The following is a 13,894-nucleotide window of genomic DNA, read 5'->3' on the forward strand; positions in this document are numbered from 1 at the left end:
AGCCACACCCCTCTGTTTACACACTGTCAATGACTGCTTTCCAGCTGCAGCAGCAGAGTTGAGTAGTTGTGGTGACGGTATGGTCCTGTATGGAAAACGTTTGCCCACCTCTTGAATATTCATACCTGATTTGAATGGAGAGCTTTGAAGGGCAGGCATTGCTCTAAACACTGTAAGCAAACCATCCCATTTAGTCCTCACAATGAGTGAGATATTGTTTTGCTCTCCAATTTTACAGAAGAGAAGACTGAGGCCAAGGTGTTTCTCCAAGACTAGAGTAAGATGGGCAAACTCAGATTGAGACTACGTTTAACATAACCCAGTAATTCCCTGTTCCTTGTGTAATCTAGGTTTCCCTTATTGTAACTGTGATTGCAAACTATGGGCAGGGTTGCCTTTTTAACAATATCGAAGTTTTATTAAAGATGTGTTTTTCATTTTGCTTTACAGCTTCAGTCAATAATTAAGAAAGTAATTGCACACTTCCATGATTTCTCAGTTCTTTTTTCAGTGGTAAGTAACCTTCCTTAACTATCTTTGGAAATTTGTATCTGACTCAGAGGTTCCTTTAGTGTCTCAATAATTTTTTCATGGTGTCCTAGACCAAGAGAAATACTTAACAGTTCCGTTTTTTATTAAAAAACACTAGTAAGGTTTAAACAATTTAAATATTTATGTCATGACAACTTAAGCAGCACTTGAGAAAATAATACACATAAACTGATAGAAAAATATTGTCTTTATTTCATTCATTACTTACTATGGGATATGTGCACCTACTGGGTATGACACAACTTCTCAAACGTTGGAATCAAATTGGACATCCTCTTCCTCATTGATTTTTGCATGGTACCTGCTTTTTATCACACAATAATCTAATGTTGAAACTATGATATACATCAAGCTAATAGTTGTCTCAGTGTCTGACAGAGTTGAGATTTATTATATTTCCCTCAAAAATTTAAAATAGCCCGTGACATCCTTCTCATTTGCTGCAGTGCCCTGACCAGTGCCCTTGTCACATACCAATCTAGGTGACTCTCTGTGTAGTAACACTCTCTGCCCTGCCCTCCTTCTTCCTGCTTCCATTTCCAGTACTCTCACAGACTGTAAGCTTTTGTTTATTTAATAATAAAGGCTGTTATTTATTGGCCTTTTGCCACGCCCCAAGCACTGTGCTAGAACTTTTTTTTTCTTTAATTTTTATTGAAATATAGTTGATTTACAATGTTGTGTTAGTTTCGGGTATACAGTAAGGTGATTCAGTTATATGTATATATAAATATATATCCTTTTTTTACATTCTCTTCCATTATAGGTTATTACAAGATACTGAGTATAGTTCCCTGTGCTATACAGTAGGTCCTTGTTGGTTATATATTTTATATATAGTAGTGTGTATATTTTAATCCCAAACTCCTAATTTATCCCTCTCACCTACTCTCCTTTGGTAACCATAAGTTTCTATGTCTGTGAGTCTATTTCTGTTTCGTAAATAAGTTCATTTGTATCCTTCTTTTAGATTTTACATACAAGCAATATCCTATGGTATTTGTCTTTGTCTGGCTTACTTCACTTAGTATGATAATCTCTAGGTCCATCCACGTTGTTGCAAATGGCATTATTTCATTCTTTTTATGGCTGAGTAATATTCCAGTGTGTGTGTGTGTGTACATATATACATACGCACCATATCTTATTTATCCATTCATCTGTCAGTGGACACTTAGGTTGCTTCCACATCTTGGCTGTTGTAGATAGTGCTGCTATTGGGGTGCATGTATCTTTTCGAATTATGTTTTTCTCTGGATATATGCCCAGGAGTGTAATTGATGGATCATATGGTAGCTTTGTTTTTAGTTTTTTAAGGAACCCCCATACTCTTCTCCATAGTGTCTGTACCAATTTACATTCCCACCAGCACTGTAGGAGGGTTCTGTTTTTTTCTCACCCTCTTCAGCGTTTACTATTTGTAGACTTTTTGATTATGGCCATTCTTTTGGGTGTGAGGTGATACATCATTGTAGTTTTGATTTGCAATTCTCTAATAATTAACAATGTTGAGCATCTTTTCATGTGCCTTTTGGCCATCTGTACATGTTCTTTGGAGAAATGTCGTTTTAGATCTTCTGTTTATTTTTTGATTGGGTTGATTTTTTGATACTGAGCTGTATGAGCTGTTTTGTGTATTTTGAAGATTAATTCCTTGTTAGTCACATCATTTGCAAATATTTTCTCGCATTCTGTAGGTTATCTTTTTGTTTTGTTTATTGTTTCCTTTGCTATGCAAAAGCTTTTTAAGTTTAATTAGGTTCCATTTGTTTATTTTTGTTTTTATTTCCATTACTCTAGGAGACAGATCCAAAAAGATATTGTTGCAATTTATATCATGCAATTTATGTTGCAATTTATGTCAAAGAGTGTCTTACCTATGTTTTCCTCTAGAAGTGTTATAGTATCTGGTCTTACGTTTAGGTCTTTAATCTGTTTTGAGTTTATTTTTGTGTATGGTGTTAGAGAATGTTCTAATTTCATTCTTTTGCATGTAGCTGTCCAGTTTTCCCAGCACCACTTATTGAAGAGACTGTCTTTTTTCTATTGTATATCCTTGCCTCCTTTTTTGTAGATTAATTGACCATATGTGCGTGGGTTTATCTCTGGGATTTCTATCCTGTTCCATTGATCTGTATTTTGGTTTTTGTGCCAGTACCATACTGACTTGATTACTGTAGCTTTGTAGTATAGTCTGAAGTCAGGGAGCCTGAGTCCTCCAGCTCCGTTTTTCTTTCTCAAGATTGCTTTGGCTATTCGGGTCTTTTGTATTTCCATACAAATTAAACTTTTTTTTTCTAGTTCTGTGAAAAATGCAGTTGGTAATTTCATACGAATTGCATTGAATCTGTTGGTTTCCTTGGGTAATATAGTTGTTTTGACAACATTGATTCTTCCAATCCAAGAACATGGTATATATCTTTCCATTTGTTTGTGTCATTTTTTATTTCTTTCATCAGCATCTTAAAGTTTTTGGAGTACAGGTCTTTTGCCTGCTTAGGTAAGTTTATTCCTAGGCATTTAATTCTTTTTGATGCAATGGTAAATGGGATTGTTGCCTTAGTTTCTCTTTCTGACCTTTCATTGTTAGTGTATAGAAATGCAACAGATCCCTGTGTATTAATTTTGTATCCTGCAACTTTACCGAATTCATTGATGAGCAATCTCTAGTAGTTTTCCAGTAGTGACTTTGGGGTTTTCTATGTATAGTATCATGTCATCTGCAAACAGTGACAGTTTTACTTCTTCTTTTCCAATTTGGGTTCCTTTTGTTTCTTTTCCTTCTCTGATTGCTGTGGCTAGGACTTCCAAAACTATGTTGAATAAAAGTGGTGAGAGTGGACATCCTTGTCTTGTTCCTGATCTTAGAGGAAATGCTTTCAGCTTTTCACCATTGAGTATGATGTGAGCTGTGGGTTTGTCATATATGGCATTTATTATGTTGAGGTAGGTCCCCTCTATACGCACTTTCTGGAGAGTTTTTATCATAAATGGGTGTTGAATTTTATTCAAAAGCTTTTTCTGCATCTATCGAGATGATCATAGTGGTTTTTATTCAATTTATTAATGTGGTGTATCACACTGATTGACTTGTGGATATTGAAAAATCCTTGCATCCTTGGGATAATGACCCCATTTGTTCATGGTGTATGATCTTTTTAATGTATTGTTGGATTCAGTTTGCTAGTATTCAGTTGGATTCTTGCATCTATGTTCATCAGTGATATTGGCCTGTAATTTTCTTTTTGATGATATCTTTGTCTGATTTTGGTATCAGGGTGATGGTGGCCTCAGAGAATGAGTTAATTTTTTGGAATAGTTTATTAACTCCTCTCTAAATGTTTGATAGAATTTGCCTGTGAAGTCATCTGGTCCTGGACTTTTGTTTGTTGGGAGTTTCTTAATCACAGATCAATTTTAATACTTGTGATTGGTCTGTTTTATATTTTCTATTTCTCATTGGTTCACTCTTAGGAGATTGTACCTTTCTAAGAATTTTTCCGTTTCTTCTAGATTGTCTGTTTTGTTGGCATATAGTTGCTTGTAGTAGTCTCTTACGGTTCTTTGTATTTCTGTGGTATCAGTTGTAACTTCTTTTTCATGTCTACTTTTACTGATTTGGGCCCTCTCCCATTTTTTCTTGATGAGTCTGGCTAAAGGTTTATCAATTTTGTTTATCTTTTCAAAGAACCAGCTTTTAGTTTTGTTGATCTTTTCTACTGACTTTACATGGATTGCCTCAGATCATTTTCCGAACACCACTGGGAAGGCATGAGTAGTAATGAGTCCCACTTTACAGATGAGGAAACTGATGCTGGAAGAGGTAGAGTAACTTGCTTAAGGTCACACAGCCACTGAATGAGGAGTCAGGTTGCAGAAGCTGCTCTGAACAACTCTGACTCTTCTTTCTCTGTTCCTCTATACATTCATTAAAAGATTGGAGCCTCCTTTGCCTTCTGCTACCAAGAAGAGCTTATTCTCATCTAAAGGTTGTCCAGATGATTTGCGAAAATGTTAACTGGTCCCAGCCCTGGTCCTTGGGCATGTGCAATTTGTTTTAATAGTAATAGTTTTAAAATCCTCAGAGTTCTGTACTTGCTTTCATGTGAGTCCTGATCAGATCTGCCTCAGAAAGATGAACAACTCTTCCTCTGTTTTGCCCTTTAAAGAAAAAGTAACCCACAAATTCCTTCCAGTAACTTGTGTAAATTGCAGGTAGAGTGCTTTTATTATTTTTTTTTTAGGAAAAATTTCTGCCATTTCTGGACATGTTCCAAAAAGAGAGTGTGCGGGTGGAGGTTTGCAAATGCATCATGGAAGTTTTTATCAAGTAAGTGTAACATGATGTAATCAGAAACTTCAATTCCAGCTGCCCTTGTGAAGCCTGTTGCTAAGAAATCAATTTATGCATTTTGAGGGCCTGTGATGTAGTGATATATTTATACCTAAAATAACATTGAGAGAAAAACCACATTAAAAGGAGAAGTCATGATAAAAGTTTATAATTAGCTTAAGAATACAAAGTAATAGATGTTAACAGAGCCTGACCATCACCCATATCTCACTCCTGTGATTTGGGAAGGAGCAATCTATTGATGTACTATTTAGGAAGTGTCATTTTAAAAGATAAAGTCATTCTTCTCAAGATACCAGAGCCAGAAAGGTTTCTGTCGTTAATGTGTAGATTTGTGATCAGTTTTCAACTTAGTTCCTTTCATTTTATTGATTAAGTCTGTTTTCCCAAAACTGCCTACTGCTGATGGTACATGAAATACTTTCAGGTGGTACATGGAAGAGAGATTTTTATTTTTATTTTAAAACGTGTATTTATTTTAAAGTATGTTAGATAATATATAACTAGTTTAATCAGTGACTTCAAATGTATTATTCTTTAGGACAAGGTTAAGTTAAAAGTTCAAGTCCCTTTAAATATTAAGTATGTAGATGTGATTAAAAAAATATCTCAAGATGGAACTCAAGTAACCAGAGTTTGGAAAATTGAGTTAGAAGTTGCTGGAATGTATGTTTTAAGCTTTCCTTGTATTACCTTTCCAGAAGGTTAATTCCATATGCTTGAGACAAGTATACCTACTTTACTTACATAAAGATTTATTGAGACTTCCCTGATGGTCCAGTGGGTAAGGTTCCGCACTTCCAATTTAGGGGACCTAGGTTCAATACCTGGTCAGGGAACTAGATCCTGCATGCTGCAACTAAAGATCCCGAATGCCGCAGTGAAGATCCTGCATGCCACAACTAAGGCCTGATGCAGCCTAATAGATAGATAGATAAATAAATAAGTATGAAAAAAAGAGAGAGAGAGACTCCATGCTTCCACTGTAGGGGGTGTAGTTTCCATCCCTGCTTGGGGAACTAAGATCCCATATGGCGTGTGGTGCGGCCAGAAAAAAAAAAGATTTGTTATAAGAGCGTGTCCTTTTATGTTATTTGAGAAACCAAATTAATAATTTTGCCTGGCACTTAACACAGTTATGGACAGGTTGTTGGACAGCTTTAGAAGTTCAAGAAACACGGTAAGAAAACAGATTTGCCCTTTGTCTGGCTTAGGAAATGTATCAGTTTTACCATGATTTTGTAGTTAGGAGAAGTTATGATATGTTAGAAGAGCAAACTTGTTATTTAAAGGAGAATTAAGAGAAAACTAGATCATTGCCCGTTGCTGGTGATCTGGGCCGTGTTAAATGCCAACCAGATAATTTACTGCTTCTCACATATGTATCGTAGATGAGAACTAAATCTGTGCTTTCTGTGGTCTCAGTGGACATGGCTTTTACTGTTATCTCTAAATGTCTTCTAGGCATCAGCAAGAGCCCACTAAGGACCCCGTCATTCTGAACGCCCTTTTGCACATTTGCAAGACCATGCATGACTCTGTGAAGTAAGCCATGTGTAAGGCTGAAACGAGCCTGGACTGGGTCTTAATGCCACATAATAGTACATTAGAGAATTACTGCTTCAAGCTGCCACTGTGAATAATATTATTTTATGGAGTCTATTAAGATACATGTTAACAAGGACATTCCAGTCCAGGGGAGAAGGGAGGCTGAGCTGAGGGTAACCTTCCTGAGAAAATGAGATGGCAGATGTTTTTACAAAGGGATTTCTATTGGGAGGAGAAGGCTGGTTTCATCCAAGTGAACTCATACTCCATGTCTCCTGGAGATTTCTGAGAGCAGCAGATAGTATAATAATGAGTTCACTCATCCAGTAACATAGCCTTTAAGTTTTTTCTCAATATTAGCCAATTATTTAAAATTCAAATAAAATTGTATATATTCCTTACATGAAGGACTTCAGTTTGTTGAGTATACTTGAGGGTCAGACCTACCCATGGGCCTTACCTTTGGGTCAAAAGCCAAATTATCTCCTTTGCTTTCTAGCTTTATTTGTCTTATCTTTTTTTCTTTTTTATTACATGTTTCCATTCGACTGTGCTTGAGGCAGTTCCTGCTTATTTGTGGCAGAAAGTTTGGTCCCCAAAGAATTTTTAAACATAGCAGCTTGATTCACAGGAAAATGTTACAAGAAATGAGAAAATTGTTTTGGAACTTAACCATCAACAAAGATGAATTGTATTTCTTTTTTTTTTCCCCCCCTGAATTTTAGAATCTTTATTTCATGACTTTGTGCTTTCAACTTCACAAATAGTTTTCAAGATCAAAATATCCAGACTTTTTATAATAAATGGAACTAATAGACTTTAGTTGCACAAAAATAGAAATAAAGGCACAAAAAACATTTAGAAAGGTACTTGTATTAGTAGGCCATTGGTTTTTGGCCTAAGCGAAATAGAAGATGTATTTCTCTTATGAGAAGCGTGAAGCCAAAAGGTGGGGGTGGGGTAGCTCTGCTTTAGAACATCATCTAGGAGTCCAGGTTTCTTGTCTTACTGCTCTGCTATCCCTCCGGGGTGTTGTCCTTGCTTCCTGGTGGAGGTGACTTACCTCAACCGTGTCTATGTTGCAGCTGGCAGGCATTGGAGGACAGCACCCTCCTTTTAGGGACACAACTTGGGAGGCTCGTATATCACTCGCATTCATATCCCATTGGCCAGAACTGTCATGTGACTACTCCTAGCTACAAAGGAGTTTGGGAAATGTAGTCTCAAATAATGAAGGGGACACTGCATATTGGAGGACAGTATGCAGTCTTTGCCAATACAGACTTGTTTTCCCTTAGAACAAACCAATAAACAGGAGCCTTGGTCTTTGGCTCTTAAAATTTTTTTAAATAAATTTGGAGAACTATTTATAAACCTTTACATGTATTATCAAAACTATAAGGACTTGACATTTTTTCATTTATATTCATACTAAATTTGCTATTAAACAGAAGCACCTGAGATCTGTGATTTACTTTAAGCTGTATCTCCAAAATAAGGTAGATTGATGGATGGAGAGAGTAATGGAGAGTTATATGATAAAGCAAATATTGTAAAATGATAGTAGTAGGGTGTATTGGCGTTCACTGTATAATTTCAACTTTGCTACATGTTTAAACTTTTTATAGTAAAACGTTGAATGAAGTTTCTCTGAAATACAAAATTTGAAGTTGGACCTTGCTATCCAAATTCCAAGGAAGAGAGTTGCCTTCTCTTTTGCTGTTAATAAATATATCTTGAGAACAGCATCTTTGAGAGAAATTAGAAACACATTTAAATTATGTTAATTTAGATTACATATTTTCATCAAAAGAAACACATACATGGAGGTTTTTTAAATCTAGAAAATGCAAAATGTTCTTACCTGTTAAGTTGCTTACTTCTAATACTTTTTTTTCCTTTGGAAACTTTAATTTATCACCTCAGTGTTAATTATGTACAATTATTGATTTTAGTGCACTCACTCTTGAGGATGAGAAAAGAATGCTGGCATATTTGATTAATGGATTTATAAAAATGGTAAGTATTGGGGAAGAAGTTTCAGTGCACTTGGAAATGTGATGTAATTGTTTATCCTTCCTCTGGTGAAAGCAGTTAACATTATGTTCCCTGTGCTTTTCATTTTTATTGAGATAAGATGAAATTAGAAAACAACTTATATTAGCCAGCACTCCCCTGGGGGCAAGGAGAGCCAAGACAAACTGGCTTAAGGAAAAAAATAAAAAGGGGAGGGTGGGCGGGGATTTGCTGGCTGATGTGACATAAAGTCCAGGAAGAGGTTGCTGGCTGATGTGACATAAAGTCCAGGAAGAGACCTCTCAGAAGGAGCAGCTGGACCTGGGGTCTCTGTGGTGTTGTTAGGACCTGCCATGTGTGTGTCTTTGGCTCGTGGCTCTTCTCTCTTGGCGTCCTTCCCAGGCAGGCTCACTCCCCATAAGAGCTCTGGGTTTTCATTCCTTCCAGTTCTGCAGCCCAGCCGGAAGGGCTCCAGCAGAAGTCCTGGGGCTGAGTCTCCTTGGATTAATTTGGGTCACCAGCTCATCTCTGAGCAAATTGCTGCTGTGAGAAAGAATGAACACACTGATCGGCCAAGCTAGGGAGACAGGCATACCTAGGCAACCGAATCACGTGGACCAGGAGTGGGAGAAGGGGCTGCCTTTTTTTTTTTCTTTTTAATAAAGCCAGTTTAAATTTTTTCTTTTCTTTTTTTTATTATTTTTTTTGGCCGTGCCGTGCGGCTTGTGGGATCTCAGTTCCCTGACCAGGGATGGAACCTGGGCCACGGCAGTGAAAGCGCAGAATCCTAAGGCCCTGGCCACCAGGGAACTCCCTGGAGAAGGGGCTTCCTGAAGCACCTGCTGTGCTGCCCATCAGATGCTGGTGAAAACAATTTGGGGGTCAGGTCGGGGGGAGAAATGCCAAGTGTTCACTCTCCATTCGTCCTAGTTAGCCAGTGCTGTATAACAACTCACCGCAAACTTAGTGGCTTAAAATAACAGTGTTTTATTAATTCTTACAATTCTGTGGGTTGGCTGGATAACCAGGCCGCTCTGTATGATGCCAGAGGTGTGGCAGAACTGGGGCTGGACGATCCAGGACAGCCTTGAGCACGTGTCTGGGGTCTTGGTGGTGACTTATTTCTCGGCCATGTGACCTCTTTCTGTCCATCATTCTCTCATCATTCACTCATCTCAGTGAGCTCTTGTGTGGTGAGGGCGAAATCAGAAGCTGCAGGGCCTTTGGAGGCTCAGAAATCACACAGTGATCTGTGCTGCTTCCTGCTTCATTCTGTTGGTCAAAGCAAGTCCCAGGGCCAGCCCTCTGGAAGCAGGGGAAAGCAGACTCCACCTTCGGATGGGAAGAGTCTACAGGGACACTGCGAAGGGACAAGCAGAGCAGGAGGCGTTGTTGCAGGCTTCTTTGGGAATAACCCACCAGTCCATCCCCGCCAGAACAACCTTTGCCTTAATTCTCAGGGCACAAATCTAAAATACCCACTGCTGCCAGTATCTGCTGTTGGAATAGAAAAGTCGAGACAAAAGCTGACTGAGATGAAAGTAACTAGATCACTTTGAAAATCACCTTGAAAAATGTGACTCATTCAACAACAGGGGTCAATTTAACTATGGGCAAAATACCGATTTTGATGAAAATTCAGGATTAGCCTTTTTATGTATTGAATACCTATGACTATTACCAGGTGCCTCTCTTGTTCCCTTGAGTTATATGCTGATCACGTGGTATTTATCCTTTTATGGGTTTATCTGAAAGCCACCAAGTTATAATGGAAAAGAATATGAGGAAATAAGATGTGAAACCTGATAGCTATAATGGAAATTGTGACATTAAACCTCCTCCAGACAAAAATGATTGCTGTAGCAGTAAAGTTTGTCCTACCAACCAGCTGTTCATAAATTTGAAGAAATAGGAGTAGAGGGGATTTTTAATGGTGGAAAAACATCTATCTATGGCTCTAGCAGCCACCAGTGAGCTGCCGAGGTTGGAATCCCCTTCAGGAAGCAGAAAGTTTTGGCTCTTATGAGGGAACCCCTCTGACAAATGGCTCCCAATCACCAAATCTGTGTTCTGTGAAAAGGCCACAGCTGACAAACAAAATTCCATCATTTCCTTTCCAGCGGTTTCCTTCTAGCCTGGGAAATCCTCTTTACATTTTGAGATTCTGTTTTATACCCTTTGGTCTTTTTATGTTCTACAACAATGCCAATGTCATGAAGATGAGGTGGTAATAGTAACATTTCTGCTCTCTGCTGGGTGAAGTAATGTGAAGTCTAGTTAGAGTATATTCCAGTGCACGGATGTGTGTGTTTGCTTACATACGACTGAGATAGCCACCATTTATAGCTGTGGGATTTTTGGTGACTTGTCATCACAGCGCCTCCCCTGCCCCCACAAGCTCAGGCAAAAGCTTTCCAATCGTGTGCTCACAATGGAGATAACATCGTCGGTGTCTTTCTCCTTGACTCTAGGTGTCTTTTGGCCGTGATTTTGAACAACAGCTGAGTTTTTACGTTGAGGCCAGGTCGATGTTTAGCAATCTGGAACCTGTTCTTGTGCAGTTGATTCATGTAAGGATTTTCATTCATTCATGTGTTCTCTCAATACATATTTGTTGATCACTGAGCCATGCACCAGTTTTAATCTGGGATTCTTCTGGCCCCATATTGCTTCTGTTCCCAACGCATGAAAGGTGTTGTCTCAAAGGTTAATAAAATCTGCAACTTTGCTTAAGCCTTTGAGTGGTTTTATTGGCCTCTTTTTCTCTGAAACTTGCATATTCTCATTCCTGCGTGCCAACAGCAAAGAGTTAAGTGAGTTGCATTGATTATTTAGTTATAGAAATACTAACCTCATTAGAATTCCTTGTTGCCTAACCAGAGTCCCAGCTTTCTTGGATCATGTGCCTTTCAGTAACTTTTCATGGTGCCCTTAGGCCAAAAGGAAGAAATAACAGTTCTGTTTATTACGAAATTAGGTTCAAACAACTTAAGAATTTGTGCCCTAACAACTTGGCAGCCCTCTGAACCAACAGTATACATAAATTGAAAGAAAAATAATGTATTTTCATTCCATTCTTAAATCATCATAATTACTTACTAATAAAGTATATGCATCTATTGAACACTGCAGAACTTCTTAAACCTTGGAATCAGATGGGACACCACTACTTTAGCTCCCATTCCAGATAGATTTTTTTTCCCCACATTAATTTTTGCACAGTGCTTTTTATCACAGCATCTGCTAACAACCCAATTTTGCAAAGATACGAAATGACTGCAAGGAATGTACCATGGTCTATGAACTCCCTCACACTAGCGCTTTGCATAGTATTCAACCATTGAGCCTTGCTGTGGTTGTCCGAAAAATGTGGTGCCCCTGTGATTTTGCTGCGACACCCTGGGGTGTCACTGTACACAGTTTGGGAACCATAGGTCCAAACTTTTTATATTTGTGTAAAGATTCCCTAAGGTCCTTGAATTGCTTCGTGTAAATTCAAGGAAAACAACCTTTTTATGTATTTGTCTGCTGGTTATCAGAGTTTGTAGCATTACTAAGCTTCAGACCTCAATATGAGGATTTATAAGGATTGAATATAAGACTTACGAGGATGAAACGAGCTAGAAGTGTGTAGCCCCTAGAACAGCACCTGCTTTTCCGTAAGTGATGATGCGGCTGCGGTTATACTGTTCTTACGGTTATCCTTAGTGTTGCAGAGCTACTTTGTATGGTCTGCGTCCGGTTTTGGAGGTTTCTGTTAAGATCGCTAGGATCTTAAGCTTAGTGTGGGGGATTTCTGGAAACGGAGTAAGCGAACCCTAGCTATTCATTAAGCCAGAAAATGGTCATTTATTACGCCGGTTGAGAGGCATGACTTAACTCAGCGAGCGTCCCTTGGATATGTTTGCTGAAGCCGAGATCGAATCTGGCCTGATGACCCCTTTGCCATTTCGGGGTTTGGTGCTAACTAGTCTTGGTTCTGGTTAGCTTGCTCTCGTTGACTTGTATGCAGTTAATGTCCAAATCTCTCTGGAAGATGTTAATCTGAATCAGCCATTGTTTCATTCCCATTTCTGTTTTACTGATTAATCTAGAGTGTGAACCGGTTGGCAATGGAAACAAGAAAAGTAATGAAAGGAAATCATTCCAGAAAGACGGCTGCATTTGTCCGGGTATGTTCTAAAGATAAGACTCACAGACTTTGAACTCCAGTGGGCTGTTTCTTTTGCAAGTTTCTGAATTGCTGTTCCCAGAAAAAGATTAAGGCTGGTTTAGTATTGATTTTCTGGATTTTTTCCTTGCATATCTCTGACTGACCACTTTTCTCAATGTTTTCAAAAGAAATGATCAAAGGAGCCTGAATTTTGATACATGTTATGGGGAGGGGGTTGAGAAATGGATTTGCAATTTTGTGTGCCAGCTGAGCTATCTCTGGCTTGTGCCTGTAACTGGAAGGCCTGGTACCTTTTTTCCCTCTTGATAAATTCCCAACTTTGAAAGGAATTTGCTTCTTGAGTATGCTGCTCAAAATATTATCAAAGCGATCCACATCCATGCTTTAAAAATAAAATCATACTAAAAAGATTACAGTGAAAAATAAGCACCCCGGCCCTGCCCTTGCTCACCATATACCTCTCTCCTCAGCATCAACCACCTCAAGCTCTTTTTAGCAACTTCTTCTTCAAATTACCTATGTATTTTTTAACTAATTGGTTTTAACAGCCGCTTCTTTAACTTATCAATATTAGGTGTTATCTGTTTACTTCCTGCGACGATGGATGAGGATTTATTTTTCATACACCATTACTTTCCTTGGTTGCCCCTCCCCCTCCTCCCAAAGAAGCAAATACAGCAGAAGCAAGGGGGAGAAATTGGGGTTCCTAATGGGGAGATTAATTATTTTAGTGTTTTTACTTGAAAATATATGGTGGATGAAAACAAGAGTATTAACCCATTGTGATGGCATTGCCATGTAACCTGCTGTTTCTCCCCTTCCTTCTAGGCCTGCGTTGCCTACTGCTTCATTACCATTCCCTCCCTGGTGGGAATCTTCACCCGCCTCAATCTCTACCTGCATTCTGGTCAGGTGGCCTTGGCCAACCAGTGCCTCTCCCAAGGTGAGCCCATCACTCACTCTCTCCTCTCCTCTGCTCTCAGACAATTCCTGGCTCCTTAGGAAAGCGGACTCAGCAGTGTGTGGATATGTGTGTGTGAGTGTGTAGAGAGAATCCTTTAAGGAGGAAAGAAAGAAAGAAGTGATCAACAAGTGATGAGTTTTAAATCTGTTTCTTTAGTAGGAAGCACCTCGGACACACATTTATAGAGTCAGACAGTTTACAGAGCATGGGTAATTTCCTGTAAGGACCTTCCTAAATCTGTATCAGGCAGGCCAGGTCAGGTGGCTCAGACATCCGTAGAGAATTT

At 38.7% G+C, this 13,894-nt stretch overlaps 1 protein-coding gene across 5 annotated transcripts in view; it reads left to right on the forward strand.

Annotated features, from left to right (window-relative positions):
* Positions 1-13,894, forward strand: part of VPS35L (VPS35 endosomal protein sorting factor like) — a 134,907-nt gene that overhangs the window by 79,079 nt on the left and 41,934 nt on the right. For 4 of the 5 annotated variants that reach the window (XR_004345827.1, XM_032605529.1, XM_032605527.1 and 1 more), the window contains 7 exons: positions 451-513; positions 4,797-4,882; positions 6,371-6,451; positions 8,410-8,473; positions 10,942-11,040; positions 12,565-12,642; positions 13,473-13,587. Coding sequence is in view for 4 of the 5 variants with exons in the window: in XM_032605529.1 (XP_032461420.1) it covers positions 451-513; positions 4,797-4,882; positions 6,371-6,451; positions 8,410-8,473; positions 10,942-11,040; positions 12,565-12,642; positions 13,473-13,587 (586 nt within the window). In the remaining variant the exon portion in view is untranslated. The remainder of the gene's footprint in view (positions 1-450; positions 514-4,796; positions 4,883-6,370; positions 6,452-8,409; positions 8,474-10,941; positions 11,041-12,564; positions 12,643-13,472; positions 13,588-13,894) is intronic. The other variant, XM_032605528.1, reaches the window with a different exon arrangement.

The sequence above is a fragment of the Phocoena sinus genome, chromosome 15 (assembly GCF_008692025.1).
Source record: "Phocoena sinus isolate mPhoSin1 chromosome 15, mPhoSin1.pri, whole genome shotgun sequence".
Taxonomy (NCBI): domain Eukaryota; kingdom Metazoa; phylum Chordata; class Mammalia; order Artiodactyla; family Phocoenidae; genus Phocoena; species Phocoena sinus.